The 20731-nt window shown below is 38.4% G+C and overlaps 1 protein-coding gene across 1 annotated transcript in view; it reads left to right on the top strand.

The window, feature by feature from the left end:
• Nucleotides 1-20731, top strand: part of lrp2a (low density lipoprotein receptor-related protein 2a) — a 108880-nt gene that overhangs the window by 65266 nt on the left and 22883 nt on the right. Inside the window, exons 48-59 of the mRNA XM_084421580.1 lie at nucleotides 1889-2008; nucleotides 3687-3818; nucleotides 6110-6311; nucleotides 6828-7123; nucleotides 8747-9413; nucleotides 10194-10364; nucleotides 11758-11981; nucleotides 13260-13437; nucleotides 13576-13772; nucleotides 16562-16807; nucleotides 17869-17997; nucleotides 19458-19577. Of these exons, the coding sequence (XP_084277706.1) occupies nucleotides 1889-2008; nucleotides 3687-3818; nucleotides 6110-6311; nucleotides 6828-7123; nucleotides 8747-9413; nucleotides 10194-10364; nucleotides 11758-11981; nucleotides 13260-13437; nucleotides 13576-13772; nucleotides 16562-16807; nucleotides 17869-17997; nucleotides 19458-19577 (2682 nt within the window). The remainder of the gene's footprint in view (nucleotides 1-1888; nucleotides 2009-3686; nucleotides 3819-6109; nucleotides 6312-6827; nucleotides 7124-8746; nucleotides 9414-10193; nucleotides 10365-11757; nucleotides 11982-13259; nucleotides 13438-13575; nucleotides 13773-16561; nucleotides 16808-17868; nucleotides 17998-19457; nucleotides 19578-20731) is intronic.

The raw sequence follows: 20731 nt of genomic DNA, 5'->3' as shown, positions 1-20731 counted from the left end.
TAACAGAATTAAATTTTTTTGGTGAACTATCTCTTTAAGCTGCCCTGATATTTGTTAATATGCTAATGTGAATTAATGACTTGATTCTGATTGGTTGAGCCGCGTTCGTTGTAAATTACTCAACAAACACACACCTGTGACTGCATTACATTAGTATTACTGCGCTACTACATTGCTTGGCGGAGGAATAAATATGTTATAACGTTATATTTTTTGTTGCTTGTGTTTATTTAATGAATAAAATAAATATTAAAATGAATAATTTTATGGAGTAACCGTTTTATAAAAGCAATAAGCCCCTTGAAGCCGTGCTTCTCTCCGTGTACAACGCCCCTTAGCTGTTCTAAATTCACTGTAAATCACGGCTTCGCGGGCCTTATTGTTTTAACCCTTTATGGTTTATATTGCACAGCTAATGTAATGTAAAATTGAGGAATTTATTATTATTATTATTATAGTATTGAATGCAAAAAATATTGACATAATTGTCAAATTGACAAAAAAAGTAATAGTTCTATTTTAGTTTGATGCTGCTTTACAATGTAGATGTTACAAATGGAATTTAGTAGTAGTATTAGTAATAAATAAGTAAACAATCAATCAATTAATCAACCACCTATGGAAGCTTGTTTCCGCCACAAAATAAAACATTTTAAAAGATAATTGCGACTTTTTATCTCAGAATTGCGAGATATAAAGTCAGAATTGCGTGAAATAAAGTCGCAATTGCGTGTTATAAAGTCAGAATTGCGTGAAATAAAGTCAGAATTTCGTGTTATAAAGTCAGAATTGCGTGTTATAAAGTCAGAATTGCGAGATATAAAGTTAGAATTGCGTGTTATAAAGTCAGAATTGCGAGATATAAAGTTAGAATTGCGTGTTATAAAGTCAGAATTCGGACTTTTTTTCTCGCAATTGCGACTTTATATCACGCAATTCTGACTTTATTTCACGCAATTGCGAGTTTATATCTCGCAATTCTGACATCTTTTCTCAGAATTGTGAGATATAAACTCACAATTGTGAGATATAAAGTTCAATTCTAAGGGAAAAAAAAGACGGACTTTTTTATTTATTTTTACCTCAGAATTGTTTATATCTCACAATTCTGACTTTATAACACGCAATGGCGACTTTATATCGTGCAATTCTAACTTTATATCTCCCAATTGCGACTTTATTTCTCAGAATTGCGACTTTATATCTCGCAATTACGACTTTATTTCTCAGAATTGCGACTTTATATCACGCAATTGCGACTTTATATCTCCCAATTGCGACTTTATTTCTCAGAATTGCGACTTTATATCTCGCAATTGCGACTTTATTTCTCAGAATTGCGACTTTATTTCCCAGAATTGCGACTTTATAACACACAATTCTGACTTTATATCTCGCAATTGCGACTTTATTTCTCACAATTCTGACTTAATATCTTGCAACTGTGAGAACAAAAGTCACAATTCTGACTTGATATATCGCAATTGTGAGAAAAAAAGTCAGAATTGTGAGATAAAAAGTCGCAATTATTATTTATTTATTATTCATTGGCGGAAACAAGCTTCCATAACCACCGGAAGAATGACAAAATTAATAATAATTTTAGTTGTTTATTTCTGCTATAGTGTGGAATTAGATGAGTAACTGTTTAACAGCTCAAAATGCATTAGAGAATAATTTACTTTTACTTTTTGAGACAAAGTTGTTGCTCAACTTGCCCTTTCTGGAATTTCAGTTAATTAGTGACCCTTTCTGGGCTTTCTGGTTTGATGCTAGTTTGGACCCTGTTTTACATCATGTTTATGACCCATGTTTGCCATTTGAGGCTGACTGATTGATTTAACCCTCATCTGTATACTTGACTTTAGTGTTGTTCTTCACTCCTCAGCCACATCTACATGTTCCCAGAATGAGTTTCGCTGTTCGAGCGGACGCTGTATTCCCGGGCACTGGTACTGTGATGGTGGCACAGACTGTAATGATGGTTCTGATGAGCCCACTACCTGCAGTAAGTACGACACATAACTATATACACTTTAATGGCAGATTCAAGTAGATGATTTTAAAAAACAATATACATAGGCATTCATCAAGCATATGTGGAAAAAAAAGTTAATTTTGGACCCTGTTTGAACCACTTTACTGGGGAGGATCTATGAAAACACTGCGATGTGAGGATAAAGCCGTGTTTTTTAAGGGAAACTGTTGGCCATGTTTTTGGGTGGTGAATTAATGATGGGTATCCTGCCTCATTGTTTGCCATGGTGATGGAGGGAATTGAAGCTGGAGGGAAATGATGTTGCCCCCCACCCCTCATGTTACGCTCCACTGGTGATGCATGCAGTCGGAAAGTGGAAAGATGAAGCTGACGTTGTGTTCAAGAAACTGGTTCAGTTGGCAGAAACAGAACTAAAATGTAGTAATTCAGACCAGCATGTCTGTGACAAAATGCCCTCACAAAAGACTGAAGGTTTGTGTGTCTCTGGGAGCTTCTTATCCAGCAGTTCTATTCATTAGTAGTGTATATGTTTTATTTTCCATTTTCTTGTTCCAAAAATATTAATATATCTTAAAATATTAGATATCAAAAACTACTGTTCAAAAGTTTGGGGTTCGGTAAGAATTTTGTGTGTGTGTGTGTGTGTGTGTGTGTGTGTGTGTGTGTGTGTGTGTGTGTGTGTGTGTGTGTGTGTGTGTGTGTGTGTGCGTGCGTGCGTGCGTGTTTGAAAGATGCTCAAGGCTGCAATTATTTAATCAAAATAATACAAAAATATTTTATTTTATAATATTTTAAATAATATTAAATATGAATTTATTAAATATTAAATACATTTTCAGCATCATTACTCCAGTCTTCAATGTCAGATGAAACAAGAAACATTTCTTATAATTTTCAATGTTGAACATATTTTCAGTTGTGCGTTAGATAATTTTCATTTGATGTGGATGTTGTTATTTGTATTTATTAAGAAATATTAAGATGTTTTTTTCTTTTAAAACTGAAGCGTTTCAAAAAGCGATCTTTGTAGGTTTACAATGTATAGGTTTTTGTTACAATCAAGGGTATATCTTAAAGTCTGATAGACTATGGAAATAGAAATACAAGTATTATAAACTAAAACATGCTACATTACAGAAATGACCAATAGCATCAAATAACTAGAAGCTACAATAATATGAAAAAGGTTTGCTTTTCTGAATGACACTTCAGTGGTATCTGAAGTGCCTTCTTTAACCGTCTGGTGCATTTGGGTGTGTGTCTATGATGCCAATGGTCAGTCCAGCCCTCCATTGTGTGTCACATTCCTCCAAAGTGACGTTCAGCAGAAAAGCCCTCACACAGACACCGGCACTTCCTTTGACATTCTCTGCCCCCTCCTCTCACACACACTGCCCCATCCTCTCGCTTTTGTCCCGTTAATCACAGCACCCCTCGGTGTCTTTTGTTCAAGCGGGACACTAGAGCGAGGAATGCTTATTCTCTCCTAGAATTCCTCTGCCTGTGGAATCCAAGCACTCAGCCACGTTTCTGGCTGTTCAGGATGGGATTTAATGGTTAAATGGATTACGTAGACCGCATGTTCCTTAGTTCCCTATGATATCAGAGTGAGACATGGCCCTCGGGCAGCTCGCTCTTCTGCTGCTTCTTGATCCGTGGCTCACTGCGGTGTGTTTGATCCCTACAGCCCCCATGGTGAGGACCTGCAACTCTGAGCAGTTCCGCTGTGATGACGGCAGGTGCATCGCTTCATCCTGGATCTGCGATGGAGACAACGACTGCGGGGATATGAGCGACGAGGACGAGAGACACAACTGTGGTCAGTATTACGCTGCTGTCACATTAAGGCAGAATGCACGGATCCAATGCACTGATACACATCCGATAACTGTTTACATTCTCTTAAAGGGGTGGTATAATGCCCTTTTCACAAGATGTAAAATAAATCTCTGATGTCCCCAGAGTGTGTATGTGAAGTTTTAGCTCAAGATACCCCACAGATATTTTTATATAGCATGTTAGAGTTGTCACTTTTTGAGGGTGAGCAAAAACGCACCGTTTTTGTGTGTGTCCCTTTAAATGCAAATGAGCTGCTGCTCCCACAGGGGGCGGAGCTTCAAGAGCTCCTGTCCTTTTACCTCACACAGACATGCACTGAAAATTTCTAAAACTTTTAGCCTTTTATGTTCAAACTGAAGTCAGACAATGATGGAGAGACTCAAGAAGAAGTGATAACATTTAGACAACATTTCTGAATGCTTAGTTGATGAATTTATGTAGCTTATGTGTAGTTATCTTCTAGTCACTGATTAGCATATTCTATCTTGATAATCTATAAATCGTGTTCCCGGGGGTGGGTTTATGTAAATTTTAGGGTTGGTGATTGGCTGTTTGTTGTAGTCCTTAAAAAGCAATTTCTTTAAAAGCAAATATCTCCCTTTGCTTTGAACTTTGAGTGTTGTAACTTTGCAGATGTTGTTTATGCTCAAACAGCAACATTACACACTAACTAAAGTTAGAAAAGTGAAATCATAATCAACCACCCCTTTAAGACATAACCGACTGTATTTACATGAATACTCACTAAAACTAACATTTTGACGTAATTTGTGTATTTGTCCGTTTAAGCGTGAAGAGATGTGCATTGATGTCTAAGAGGCGGCTTTCTGTGTGCACACATCAAACCAGACTGAATTGAGCTCTCTTTCGCTTAGTCACGCTTTCTCAGATTTATCCATATAAATGCTCTTCCCTTTCTCCCACTATCCCACATTTTTTTGTACATTTTATGAGACATGCTAGACTGGGTGAACCCAGCCTGATCTGCCGGAAACCTGTACATTTATCTCTGCTGCTTCCTTTACAAATTTGCAGGAGCCAATCACAAACTGGCTTATCCACCTGGTGCGCTATTGGCGGGTTTAATCCAATCCAATTCCAGAGCCGTTACGGCTCTGTCCAATTCCTTTTAACCTCTCGACGATGCTCAATGGCTTCTTTTTAGCAAACAAATCACTCGAGTGGGTGTAAATACCACTAACTTTCATGTTTTTCTTTTTGCATAACCTGCAAAAATCGCTCGATTCCATTGCTGCTTCTGCAAACTGCTGATCAACACATTTGGTTATACATTTCCTGCCTGGAGTTTTCGCGTCACTCTGCAAAGTACGTCACCCGGATCATTGGTCTGATTGGTTGAAGGACTATCCAATTGCGTACAGAGTCATTTGAACTATGCCCGTTGATCACGCCTCTTGTGCAGTAGAAAATACATAGCAGACTCCCCAGACTAATGTTCAATCTTAAAAGATTGAGCTTGGTCTGGTGATAGCCAGACTAGAGACATGCAGCAAGTGTATGCCAATTTATGTCCCACTGGGTAGATTAGCATGTTACAATTCAAATGTGTGCATCATCTGCGATGCAGGACATCAGTTCTGATTGGATCTCTTCCCAAATCATCCCTCCCTAACATTTTCGTCTTCATTTTTATTAGTTGACAAAAATGTCAATAGATGTTCTTCATAGTTTTTTTCATTCAAAACTGTTTTTTATTTAGTTATCGTCGTTGACGGAAATTTTCGACGAAAGTTTTTCGTCAACGAAATTAACACTGGCTGGTGGTTGGGTGGAGGCTCTATAGCTCATGGCTGAGGTCTGAAGCCTCTGTGTAAGGAGTCTGCATTCCTAATTTCTCCTGCCTCACTCACTGCTTTGTGAGTGTCTTAGCTGGCTGCTCTCGCTGCATGGATCAGCTCTTGAACTCTCTCTGTTCTCTCCGGTTCTCAAGACGTTGCTCTGTCATAGCTGATGAGCTCTCAATTAAAGTATCAAAAAAGTCTCAAATAGACACAAATTAGATCATTGTTGACATACAGTAAGATTAAAGAGCTGTAAATTGAATGTGGATGGCATTGTTAATAGATCGATAATATAGAAGAATTTGATGAGAAATGTTTGAGTTCATATTGAGATTTGACTTGTTGTTTCCACTAATCTTGTGAAGTATGACACTCTATAAAGCATGTTTGCAGACGTTGATTTGAACATAAAGAGTTTACAATTATTTTTTATTTTTTTTATTCTCTGGCCTTTTGTTTTGTCTCTCAGCTAATCGCACCTGCTCTCCTCAAGAGTTCACCTGTATGAATAACAGGCCTCCTCAGAGGAAGTGTATCCCGAGGGACTGGGTGTGTGACGGAGACGCTGACTGTTCGGACGCATACGATGAGCACCAGAACTGCACTCGTAGGTCCTGCTCCACCAACGAGTTTACCTGCAACAACGGCCTCTGCATCCGCATCTCCTACAGGTTAGAATTGCATTTAAAGCAAAAAAAGGCTAAGAGATGCAAAGAATACAACATCCTCATAGGCAATTTATGTGTAGACAAGCCGCTTTGAGAAGCTCATCATTCATATTTCTGATAACTAATATGCAGAATTGATTTTTTTTTTTTTACACCATAAAAACTGCATGCCCATTAAACTACTACTACTATTATTATTATCATCAATAATAATAATAAATATATAAAATGCATTGCATTGTAACTGTAATTAATTGTATTTATTATAAAAAAATATATATATATATAGTTTTTATATTAATAATAGATATGGAAAATTTATTGTATTATTTAAAAAAAAAATTACCATTTGATCCTCTTTTTTATATGTTTATGATGAATTTACAGTGTTTATACAAGACAAGTTTTTATTGTCACCAAAAACAATGTTTACATCAAGTAAGCATAGGTTCCAGTTGGTTCCAATAATAAACAGCAGTCTCTCCCATAAATCCCTGCTGTGCGTTTGGTGTCTACTAGGTGTGACCGGCGTAATGATTGTGGAGACAGCAGTGATGAACAGGGCTGCACATATTCGACATGTCCACAGCACCAGTTCACCTGTCAGAACGGGCGCTGCGTCTCGCAGGATTTCGTCTGTGACGGGGACAATGACTGCGGGGATGAATCTGATGAGCTGGATCACATGTGCAGGACTCCGGCGCCCACCTGCCCACCCGGAGACTTCCGCTGTGACAACGGGAACTGTGTGCCACTCAGCGAGGTGTGTGACAGGAGTGATGACTGCAACGACAACAGTGACGAGAAAGGCTGTGGTAAGCACTGTGTCATGTGATCAGATTTCTTTGCTGTACTGTATTCTGTATTTTGGGAAACATTTACTTTTACTTCACTACATTCAAAAACATTATATTGTATTTTTCTCTCCACTACATTTCATAAAAACATATCGCTCCTCATTATTTCAAACAGTGATGTCAGATTTGTGAATGAACTGATTATTTTTAGTAAACTTGTTAATTCAGTTTGCGAATTGCACTGAATGATTCATTCGTGACTGATCTGATTGCAGCTGTTCTTCAGTCAACAACTCAATGGTACGAAGATACAGTTTTTGCTGCTCAGTATTTTTTTGGAAACCATGTTACATTTTTTTGACGAATAGAAAGTTTGTCTTTACTGTCACTTTTGATCAGTTTATTGCATCTTTGCTGTATAAAAGCATTATTTTTCTTTGAAATCTTACATGCCCCAAACTTTTGATTGGTAGTGTATCACAGTTTCCACAAAAATATCAAGCAGCAAAAACTTTTTTCAACATTGATAATAAAAATAAATGTTTCTTGAACAGCAAATCAGCATATTAGAATAAAATATATTCAAATAGAAAACAATATTTCACAATATAACAGTTTTTACTGCATTTTTGATCAAATAAATGCAGCTTATGTGAGCACTAATAAACAAAAAAATCATGGTTATTATAACTTTTGACTAGAAGTTTATATTGACTGACAGCCTTACAAAATGCATAATTAGCCTGAATTAGAAACTTCATACATCAATATTCATGATGATTACGCCGCATACAGCCTTTGTGACACAAACATCTTACACATTTTTAATCACTATATTGTTTTATGTGAATGAGTGGGCAGGATGATTTTCACATCGTTTCGAAGTAAAAAATCTAGGCTACAAGATCCAGTTCTCAAAAGTCTTGGGAACAAATGTTCAGTATGGGTTTCATGGCCTCATTTCAGTGACTTTTTTTCACAAACCACGCATAAATGTCATTTTCTCAAAACCACAAACTTTTACATGCATGCTGTTCACGATTTTGTGATGAATACAGGGCCCTATTTTAACGATCTGAAACGCAAGTATCAAGCGCGAAACGCAAGTAACTTTGTGGGCGGGTCTTGGGCGCTGTTGCTATTATACCGGCGGGATAAATGACTCTAGCGCCCGACGCAAATCTAAAATGGGTTGCTCTGAAGTAGCTTCATTATTCATAGGTGTGGTTTGGGCGTAACGTGCAATAAACCAATCAGAGCGACATCTCACATTCCCTTTAAGAGCAGGCGCGCTTGTTCCATGGCGGCTTGCTATTATAACGGTGGGTTTGCCAGGCACACGCCAGGAGCGGTTCACAGCCGAGGAGACCTACGTTCTCGTCAGGGCCGTAAAAGACAGAGAAGTGACTTTGTATGGGGATGGAGAAACCCACCCAAATTAGCTTCGGTTAAACAGGCGTATACAAATTTGGGTAAATGTGTAAGCTAGATTTATGCCTATTTTTTCACATCTGTGTTAATATTTTTCCTTGTAATAATGTGAAAAAATCTGAAAGCACACATCTAGGGCCCCAAAAAAACACCTCAGACCCCAGAGGGTTAAGATGCACTTTTCAGACTGTCTGTTTTTTGTTGTTTCAGGCATCAATGAATGCACAGACCCGTCCATGCACCACTGCGACCACAACTGCACCGACACACCCACCAGCTTCATCTGCACCTGTCGTCCCGGGTTTCGTCTCATGTCCGATAAAACAACGTGCGACGATGTGGACGAGTGCTCGGTCACTCCCAGCGTGTGCAGTCAGGTGTGTGAGAACACCATGGGCTCGTACGTGTGTAAGTGCGCGCCGGGCTTCCTCCGTGAACCCGACGGCCGCAGCTGCAGGCAGAACAGCAACATCACCCCGTATCTGATCTTTAGCAATCGCTACTATCTGCGCAATCTTTCCACGGATGGCGAGGCCTATTCCCTCATCCTGCAAGGCCTCAGCAGCGTGGTCGCTCTGGACTTCGATCGAGTCGACAAACGCTTGTACTGGATTGACGTGAGTCGGAGGGTGCTGGAGCGGATGTTCTTTAACGGGACGGGCCGAGAGGTGGTGGTGAACGGGCTTCTGCACGGGGAAGGCCTGGCGGTCGACTGGGTCGGGAGGAAGCTGTACTGGGTCGACAGCTTTCTCGACTGCATGAAAGTGTCGGAGCTTGATGGGCGGTTTGTGAGGAAGTTGGCAGAACACTGTGTGGATGTTAATAACACGTACTGCTTTGAGAATCCCAGAGCCATTGTAGTGCATCCCAAGTTTGGGTGAGTGTACCAATGATAGAAGTCATTTTCAGACCTGTGGAAAAATAACAACATTTTAGTAGTGAAATATAAATACAGGAGTGAGTTGCCTAAATCTGTAGTTGCCAGCTGGTATTCTGATAGGATTGTGAAAATGCAAACAACAACCAACTTTAAAAATGTACATACAACCAAAATAAATTTGGCTTAAACATTTTTAAAATGGAGGAGCAATCATACTTTTTTGCTGACGTCAAATTCTGTAGAATTTTGGTGCAAATAAATGTATTACCTGGCATATTATTATTATTATTATTATTATTAATTAATTATTTATAATAAATGTATAATATTTAATTTTTTTATAAAATAATTCTTTGTATTTTTTATATATATTTTTTTATATTTTGTTATGGATTGTCATTATTCATTGTTCTTGGGTTATGGCCAATATTCTAAGTCTATAGTATTGAAAATACTTGAAACCACACTAAACTTGAACCACACTAAAAAGTAAAAAAAAAAAAAATTATTAATTGAATATAGATGTAACAAATTACAGTGCCAACACACTGTGCACCTACTGTTAACAATAAACAGTTGTTCAGTTTGGTTCTGTACACACTACATGGAGTTATTTAAAAAATAATAATTCAGGTGTCAGTTCTATGATAAACTCAGTGTGAACAGAACAGGATTAAGCTCTTAAAAGCGTTTTTAACTGCAGGGTGTATGTGACCTTTACATTGTTGGAATCTGTTTTAGCTTCCACTTTTTAAATCAAATGTCATCTTCGCGCAGATACGTGTACTGGACCGACTGGGGAGACAAAGCCTTCATTGGACGTGTTGGCATGGATGGTAATAACAAGTCAGCCGTCATCACCACTAAGATCGAGTGGCCCAACGGTCTCACTATTGACTACACCAATGACAAGCTGTACTGGTCTGATGCTCACCTAAACTACATCGAGTAAGCCTTTCTCACGTTTATATCTAATCCTGCCCACACTGAACAAAATGTTTAGTCAGTTCAACTTAGAAAATGTACTTCATGTGATACAATAACTTATGGAAGCTTGTTTCCGCCACAAAATAAAACATTTTAAAAGATAATTGCGACTTTTTATCTCACAATTGCGAGTTTACATCTCGCAATTCTGACTTTTTTTCTCGCAATTGCGACTTTATATCACACAATTCTGACTTTATTTCACGCAATTGCGAGTTTATATCTCGCAATTCTGACATCTTTTCTCAGAATTGTGAGATATAAACTCACAATTGTGAGATATAAAGTCCAATTCTAAGGGGAAAAAAGTCGGACTTTTTTTTACCTCAGAATAGCTTATATCTCACAATTCTGACATTATAACACGCAATTGCGACTTTATTTCTCAGAATTGCGACTTTATATCTCGCAATTGCGACTTTATTTCTCAGAATTGCGACTTTATATCACGCAATTGCAACTTTATATCTCGCAATTGCGACTTTATTTCCCAGAATTGTGACTTTATAACACGCAGTTCTGACTTTATATCTCGCAATTGTGACTTTATTTCTCAGAATTGCGACTTTATAACACGCAGTTCTGACTTTATATCTCGCAATTGCGACTTTATTTCCCAGAATTGCGACTTTATAACACGCAGTTCTGACTTTATATCTCGCAATTGCGACTTTATTTCTCAGAATTGCGACTTTATATCACGCAATTGCAACTTTATATCTCGCAATTGCGACTTTATTTCCCAGAATTGCGACTTTATAACACGCAGTTCTGACTTTATATCTCGCAATTGCGACTTTATTTCTCAGAATTGCGACTTTATATCTCGCAATTGCGACTTTATTTCTCAGAATTGCGACTTTATATCACGCAATTGCAACTTTATATCTCGCAATTGCGACTTTATTTCCCAGAATTGCGACTTTATAACACGCAGTTCTGACTTTATATCTCGCAATTGCGACTTTATTTCTCAGAATTGCGACTTTATAACACGCAGTTCTAACTTTATATCTCGCAATTGCGACTTTATTTCCCAGAATTGCGACTTTATAACACGCAGTTCTGACTTTATATCTCGCAATTGCGACTTTATTTCTCAGAATTGCGACTTTATTTCTCACAATTCTGACTTCATATCTCGCAATTGTGAGAAATAATTTTCTTTCTCATTTAATTTTGAAATTTACTAGCAATTTCTAAATGCTTTGGTTCTTGTAGCTTGAATTTCTTTGATAAGTTTAGAAAGCAAAATACCACCTTAAAAATGTATGTACAGATCGGAGAATATGGTTAATATTGCAGGTTTGTTTGCATTATTTTTTGCTATGTTAAAATGGTTGTGTCTCCTCAGATTCTCTGATCTGGACGGGCATCACAGGCACACTGTGTACGACGGTATCTTGCCGCATCCTTTCGCCATCACGGTGTTCGAGGAAACCGTGTACTGGACAGACTGGAACACTCGCACGGTGGAGAAGGGTAACAAATACACCGGCTCTGGACGGGAGGCGCTCGTCAACACCACCCACAGACCGTTCGACATTCACGTGTGCCATCCCTACCGCCAGCCCATAGGTGAGCCCGGGACAGCGTAACCCGAGCGGGATGCAGTCGCAGGCGTCAGATCGATATCTCTTCCTTTAAACGTCCGCTGAGGCACTTAAGGGTCTCTGCCAATATTTACACAGTCCGACACAATGCCGCCAGTCTCTGCTCGCCTGTCTTTTCTCAGAGACAGGAAAGACTAAACTCTTTATCATTGCTTTAATGGCCAGGACAGGTAGTTTAAACTCTTTATCTGTGGGCTTCTTTAGAAAGAGGAGCTACATCTACATGATGTGGAGCCACATCCTGGTTCTTTGTAAGAGGATACAGTCTAACTCAGTGACTCTCCAGATTTTACTTCGTGTCATGACCCAATTCAATACCACATTTGTTTATCGTGCAGAAGTAAATAAAGATGTCCTGGAATGTTTTTAATGTATGAACTTTATTCAATATTTGAAATGAAAATAATAGTAACATTCCTGTGATTTATATGCTTCGTTAATTCTTTGTATTATTTTAGCATTTTTTTAAATCGGTTATTCTTCTCATGTTTTTATTTTTTGATTCTAAGCACATTTTGCGTATGATTGCCCCTATTATTCAACACTTTTTTTTATTTGTTTGGATGAATAATAGAGAATAATCCTAAGAATATTATAAATAAACATTTATTTTTATTTGTAAACATTTAATGCATTTCAAACATTGAATGTTTAGTTAAAAATCTAACTAAAATGTTTCTAATGTTTGAAATTAAAAATAAATATTAATATAAATATTAGGCTATTATTCGTACAAAAGTTTTAAAAAAAATCTGAAATAGGGACTTTTTTATATTTTAATATTAATATTTTGCTGTTTTAACTGCAAACACTGAATACATTTCAAACATTAAATAAATATCAGTGTTTGATTGATTTTTAAGGACTTTTTTTTTCATGCATGAATAATCAGGAATATTATAAATATATATTTATTTTATTTGCAAACATTGAATGCATTTTAAACATTGAATATTTTCTTTAAAATCAAACACTGAAATGTATTCAGTGCTTAAAAATCAACTTAACATTATATATTTAGTTAATTACTATTTGCATTAAATAGTTTTTTTACTTATTATGTTTTATTTTTTATTCTGAGAACTTTTTTATCTTTTTTTGTATGAATAATAGCAAATACTTGTTAGAAAAATAAATATTTATTTTAATTGCAAACACTGAATAATAATTGCAACCCATTTTTGCTCTTGACCCATTAGCACAGAACCACTGATATAACTCTCACTATATCTTTCCCCTATAGTGACGAATCCTTGCGCGGTGAATAATGGAGGCTGTTCTCACCTGTGTCTTCTGCGAGCGGGGGGTCAAGGTTATACCTGCGAGTGCCCTGACCACTTCCTTACCGTGCAGATAGGGGGCGTTGCACGCTGTCTGCCCATGTGTTCCAGCACGCAGTACAGATGTGCAGACAACGAACGGTGAGTTTATCCTTTATCTGCTTTCATTTCAGGTTCTGTTCTAAAACCTAGTGAGCTGTGTTGCTGTGTACTGTCTATGTAGGCAGCTGCCTACTAAGGGAGCATCCAAAGTAAAATGCAATATTTTGTTTTGTTAAGCTGTATCCCTATTTGGTGGAAGTGTGATGGTCAGCGGGACTGTAGAGATGGCTCGGATGAACCCTCCACGTGTCCCGTCCGGCACTGCAGACTGGGCCAGTACCAGTGTAATGACGGAAACTGCACCAGCCCGCACTTCCTGTGTAACTCTAATCAGGACTGTCCCGATGGCTCGGATGAGGACACCGTGCTGTGTGGTATGGAACAAACCAATCTCATGTCAAAAAGCCCCTTTCACACACACAGTCTTCACTGGGAAATTACCATTAAGAGATCATGTGTGAACAGGACCTTTTCATAAAATACCAGTAAATCGGTTCTTGGCAATTTACCAGTATTTGTAACATTACCAGTAAATTACTGGTATGATGCTGTGTGTGAACAAAAAATGAAGGTGCTGACATAAGAAGTCTGCTTTTGGACCAAACAAAAACCTTTTGCTTTTAGCTTTTCTATGTAAATGTGAGCTAGATGGACATCTTTGACCGTTGCGCCGCATCTCGCAGCTTTATCAGCGTGTCGCGCTCGAGACCCTGCCTTCTTTTCCATTCATCAGCACTGCGGCTTTGCAGTTGGATACTATTATGCTCATCTCATGTTTTTAAGGGCAAAAACACATTCTGTGTGATCATCACCTTACGCCTGCCACTCAGACATCAGAAAATTTTGTCAAATTGAACAGATAGTGAAACTAAAGCATTTTTCCGATGACTTACGCCCGCTTCACACATACTCCATGTGCAGTGCGTGTGCGGTGCGTGTTGCAGTGCGTATGCGGTGCAGGAGCAGCACGCGCTAAAGTGCTTTCACATAAGCTGCGTTTGCAGTGCATAACTGATCCGGCTGTACCACAAACAAATTGTATTTCAAATCCATAAGTTATCAGCAAATTTTATTAAAAAAAAAATGTTTTTTTGTCAGCATTGCGATTCTCTTTGTACACATATACTCTTTAATAGACGTATTCACGTTTAAACACAATTTAAACAAACTTCATTGCATTACTTCTATATAATTATATATTAAGTTGCTCAAGCAAGTGGCAAAATATTTAACCATGTACTTATATTAAAATCGCATAGACTACATTTTAAATCAAAACTTAAAATTGACAAAAACAGCAGATTCATATAGGCTACTCTTTCTTTTGCATAATTTAAATCTTTATACAATAAATCTTGCATGTCACAAAGAACTTGTTTTTCCACCTCCACGAATGAGACGAGTGTTGTTCATTATGTTGTGTTGTTGAAATATGTATTTTCCCTTGATTTACCCTGGTCTTAACGTCTCAGCATTGCGATTCTCTTTGTACACATACACTCTAACGTATGTACATTTAAACACAATTTAAACAACGTAGGCTATTATTCAATGCATTACTTCTACTTCTATTAAGTTCCTCAAGCAAGTGGTCAAATATTTAACCATGTAGCCTACTTAGGCTATATAAAAAACAGCCGACTCTCATGCCTTTTCTTTTGCATTTAAATTAAAACAATAAATCTTGCATGTCACAAAGAATTTGTTTTTCCACCTCCACAAGTGTCGTTCATTATGTCGCCTTGTTGAGGTAAATTGTAGTTTTCCTTGCTTTACCCCGGTCTTAAAGTGAAAATAGTATTTAATTAAATACATTTATGTTAAGATTACTACATTTTATTTAATTAATCGCATTTATGGTGAAATTACTAAATTTTTAGGTCAATCTGTGTTCATTTTGACCATGAAACATGCGCTGTCACTTTAATTCAGCGTTTGCAGCACAGCAAAAATAGACTCGGTGCGGAAACGATCTCTGCACTGCTGTATACGCACCGCAACTGGAACGCATCGACGGACTGCAACCGCGTGCAGTGTGGAAGCTCTAACCTGTTAACATGGGTACGGAAAAAAATACGCACCGCATACGCACTGCAAACGGAGTATGTGTGAAACGGGCGTTACATCATAGAATTTACCGGTATTTTGGTGTTGATGTGTGAATGGTCTCTTACCGGTAAAAAGCCATAACACCGTTATGAACAGTAACCGTTATAAACAGCATTTTTGTGTATTTGGGTCAATGACATGACGCCGAAATTTTCTGTCCGATTGCATTTTTTCAGGCAAAAACGGGTTTAAATGCATAAAAAGATACTGTATATTTGTAGTACCTCTCCCATGTATGTACTCACTTTAACTTTTCAAAAACCTTTACTTATTTTTATTTTTTTTGTTATTTTAAGTGTCAAAACATCATGTGGTGCGACCAATAAAAGCAATCACTGTATTAAATTTAAAATAAAACATCTTATTTCTGTGGCTGAAATATGAATCACTGATATAGTATGCTTTAGTAAATGATATTTTTAAAACATTTCTATCAGTTTTATGTGATTTACAGGAAAAATAAGTCTGTTAACTAGATTTAAGAAGGCAACTGAGAAATTATAGAACAAAAAATGAGATCATTATTTACAAAAACTGCAAATACTTGGTTTCTAAACACTTTAATTACTAAGAACTTGTAAAAAAATATTTAAGCATGTCAAAGAAAATAATTAATTTTAAGATAAATCACGGTCGCACCACATTAAATTTTTTAAGGTTACGGACAATTCATCTAGATGAAAAAACACTAAAATCACTTAAATATTTTTTTTTAAATGAATTTAGGTGTACACAACATCCTTAATGTTTGACCAATTGCAACAGGTATTATTATTTTTTTGTATTTTAAAATTGGCCTGTCGAAAATCCTTATACGTCATTGACCCATTTACAGGTAAAGTCATTCTGGTAATTTTACAGTAATTTACTGGGATTACTGTGTGAACGTGGCTAATGTTTATAGCCGATGATAAGGCCTAGTGGCTAAAAATCAGGTTGTAGGTTTGAACCGCATGATAAAATGTAAACTGCATTCAAAACGACACAGCTATTCTGATACTTGCTTTTGATTGGGCTGTTGCTAAAGCATCTCCCTCTGTTTCTGTACCGTCAGCCACGCATCAGTGCGAGTCGCATCAGTGGCAGTGTGCTAATAAACGCTGCATCTCTGAGGCCTGGCAGTGTGACGGGGAGAACGACTGCGGCGACGGCTCCGACGAGGATCCCACACACTGTTCCAGCAGGACCTGCAGACCCGGACAGTTCAAGTGCAGGAACGGACGCTGCATCCCGCAGAGCTGGAAATGTGACGTGGATGACGACTGTGGAGACAACTCCGACGAGCCCATCGACGAATGCAGTGAGTTGCTGACACGCTACAGCATTCATTGGTTTAATAGAAGCGTTATTTAACCAGGAGAGAAGACTCACTGAGATTAAAATCTCTTTTACAGGAGTGTCCTGGATAGGCAGTCGAGTTTGCATATAAAGTTATACATCAAAGTTACGACATACAAAAAAACCCATATAAACATAAAACATGCAACCGGTTAAAAACATTTACATACCACTTAAAGGTGCTCTAAGTGATGTTGGGTGAAGTCACTTCTTGTTGACGTTCGAAGTATTGTCAAACAAAACGGAGGCTAGCTCGACCCTCCCTCGCTCTTCCTCATCCCGTCCCCTCCCCCTCCCTCCCGTGCTTCCTGAAACAGTCATGAACCATTTAGAAAAACCAAACTGGATTTGCCCACCTGTCCAGCAAAAACAGAGCCACCTGAATGTCGGATTGGAAGCCCTTCTGCCGGCGGAGTTCTCGCCACCTTCTGAACGTTTTTCCGATGTGAATTCGGGACTTCGCGCGTTCCTTCTTCTTTGTTATTTGTTCATCGGAACGTCGTCTCTTTGGTCGTGTGTCGGCCATATCAAAATTCTCAAGAATATACATTTTTAACGCTAGTCGTTGTCGTTGTCTAGGACATCTCTCCTCTAGCTAACTTCCCTCTTCATGCTTCTCTCTCCTCCACTCCTCACACCCCCCTTCATGTGCACGCGCACTAACCCCCCAACCCCCACCGTCAAATCATTCTTGTCGGTGATTGGCTGGAACACTGTTTGTTATGTTTCGTGGTCCAGGCTGGGCCAGTTTGTTTTTGTTGCCGTTTGTGGAGCCTGGGCAGTCTACAGAGACCGCGTTTTTTTACAGTGTGTTCAGGGGACAGGCAGCTAGCGGATAGTGAGGAGATGTTTGCTGTATGTGACAAAAAAAGTTGGCCTAAAAAACGTGTGACATCGCTTAGAAGAGCACCTTTAAATTAGTAAAGGAAGAAAAAGGAGAAATTGTGCTGCAGTACGAAGTGAACTTAAATCTTTTGCAGTATTTTTCATTGTTCTAAATGTTTTGTGTGATGTTGTTTGCAGTGGGTTCAGCGTACAGATGTGACAATCACACAGAGTTTGACTGCAGGACAAACTATCGCTGCATTCCTCTGTGGGCCGTGTGCAATGGACACAACGACTGCAGGGACAACAGCGACGAACAGGACTGCGGTGAGACATCAGACAAACACACAAATCAAAACTTGACTTTTTTATTCACAAACACCAGTGCTTACAACTGATGAACAATTAATGAAATAGTTAAGTAATTGTAATAGAAGTAATATTAAAATTCGTAGAAAATAAAATTATAAAAGTTTAGACAATTTATTTTCATTGTGAATTTTTATTTGAATTGTCTTTTTAAAGCATTAAATAAATGTAACACTCACTTTTCACATTCGAATCAACCAATGGATAGAATCAAGTCCCGTCCTACTTTTTTCCCCCTTGTTCGATAAGCTGCTTCACTCAGAAGCTTAAAAATCGCCACAATATAGCAGTAAATTCGACTGCAATTTCTCTTTTATGCTGACATAAAAACACTACAATTAAGACCAAGCACTTTATATATAATGTATCATGTAAAATTACTTTGCATTGTCTCCATTATCAGTGATGTTATATAATGCTGGGGTGGTGTGTGTTTGTTTGAGTTATTCATCCCCTCACACTCCAGCGTATTAGTGAGTGTTAGTTCAGTCTCTCTGTGATGGACGGGCCCTCGGTGACCCCTCCTCCTGTCTGGGGCCACAGCTCTGATTTATGTGTGTGTGTTAGGTATGTCTGTGTCAGGCACCAATGTGTGTGTGTGTGTGTGTGTGTGTGTGCAGTTGTTATTATGTTTGTATTGTTTTATTAAGGATCAATAGGTATATAATATACAGTAAAAAAATATATGAATTACCTCAGTTTGTGGAAAAGCAACTGGTGATGAGCTTTGATTCATCATGTGGCTTTCTCATTACCACCTGTGTTTAACTGTAACGTGTATATAAGAGCATAGATATCGTATACTTCAGTGGGTTGGAATTTTAACATTATATCAGTTAAAGAAATATATTTTTTACTGTACATTCTTTACGTATTTAAAACGTAAAATGTTGCACCACATCTGCAGTTTTGTTGTTTTTTTACCATAAATTTCACAGATTTTTTGTCAGTGATCTGACTGATGTTCACATAAACACACACACACACACACACACACACACATGTAGCCCTGGTTCTCCTGGGTCTTATCAGCTCCTCCTCGCTCCATTAGTGCCATCCTGCACAGAGAGGAGAGAGAGGAGAGATCGCCCTAATCTGACTGTAAGAATGTGCCGTCCGGGTCAGATGTTCCTACAACTCCTCTACCTTCCTCTCCTCTCTGCCATGTGCATATTTTCGGCCCCATTTCCTCCTCTTCTCTCATTTTCTCCGTAGCAGTAATCTTCATGTCTTCATTAAAGCACAAACCGTTAGGTGTTAAATAAGGTCTTCTTTATCAGACGTGTCTGCTAATGTACTGGCACTTTCTGTCAATGAGACTGAGGTCTGTGTGACTGAGTCTCTCCACTTCCACTCTGTTTAACTTCAACTTGTGTGTTAAAGTTTGTGTGAGCCTGTGTTGTCTGTTGTGTTTGCAGAGGAGTTGACCTGTGAGCCGGCGGGTGATTTCCGCTGTGATAACCACCAGTGTATTCCCCTGCGCTGGCGCTGCGACGGAGACAATGACTGCGGCGACGGATCGGATGAACACAACTGCAGTGAGTAGCAGCTCTGACCTCTCGTGTTCGGTCAGATCAATATAAAAACAGTAGGGATGGTTTGATTGGTAACAAAAGGGATAGTTTACCCCAAATCATTATTTACTCACCCTTGTGTGGTTCAGTGGAATACAAAAGTTGATTTTATTTTATCATTTTTATAAATCCAAAGTGCGCATCCAAAGACTTAAACAGTTAAACACAAAATGTCGGTCTTGGCGAGTCACATAAACCGAATCAGTTATGTTTTAAGTGAACGTAAACAGTTGAGAAAGAAAACGCATGTGTAACAGTGTAATGGATCTGTGTATCAGGTCTTAAAGTGACAGCAGCCTAATATTCCTGCTCCCAAATTATGAGATAATGTTAAAATATATCCATATGGCAGTTTTTCCCTATGGTATCGATGTCAAGATTGTGGCCTGTGAAAATGTTGAGTGGCTAGTAACTTCGGAAAACTTCTAGTCACAGTGGCTGGTGAGCAAAAAAGTTAACGTCAAGCCCCTGCTTACCAGAGAAACAGTAACAGTAAAGAGATGGAAGAAATATTTGATGGGAACAAATTGGAAAGACAGAAAGCGTGGAGGAGACGACGTGATGGCAGACGAGGTGCTGTGAAGGTGTGAAAGGTTGACAAATGGTCTGCGCTAAACCTTTGAGCGGCATGTTGGAAGGAGCGCTGATTTTTTCAGCACTTTCTCCTCCCTGCAGAAGATCTGCGGGGGTGGTGAACGCGGGTCATTCCCCTGATGAATTCAGCTATGAACTCACCTCCGAAAAATGGTCCTCTTGCTGAAGGGCAAGCCGTAGCTCATCAGATGTAATCCTGAGACAGTGAAGCACAGCCTAATCATCGCCCTCATCTGTGTCAGAGGCTTGTTGTGCTTTACTTAAACGCTTCAGGTCGTGTTTCTGCTGCGTTTTGGCCTTATAAGCACTTTGTGAAACATTGCTGTTCACTAGACATACTATATTATTGCGTTATGCCGGAACTATTCTTTTTTGAAGTGCCAGATCTTGGGCCATTGCGCCACTTCCCAAGCTAACAACTTTCTTAAGCATTTTACTAACATTATGAAAATGTTATTTCTGAATGTTCTAAATGTCTCCCTGTAGTCAATAATTTTATCCCTTAAAACTCGTCTTTGATCACC

This window comes from Rutilus rutilus, assembly GCF_951802725.1.
Source record: "Rutilus rutilus genome assembly, chromosome: 10".
NCBI lineage: Eukaryota > Metazoa > Chordata > Actinopteri > Cypriniformes > Leuciscidae > Rutilus > Rutilus rutilus.
This window is presented reverse-complemented; position numbering and strand designations above follow the sequence as displayed.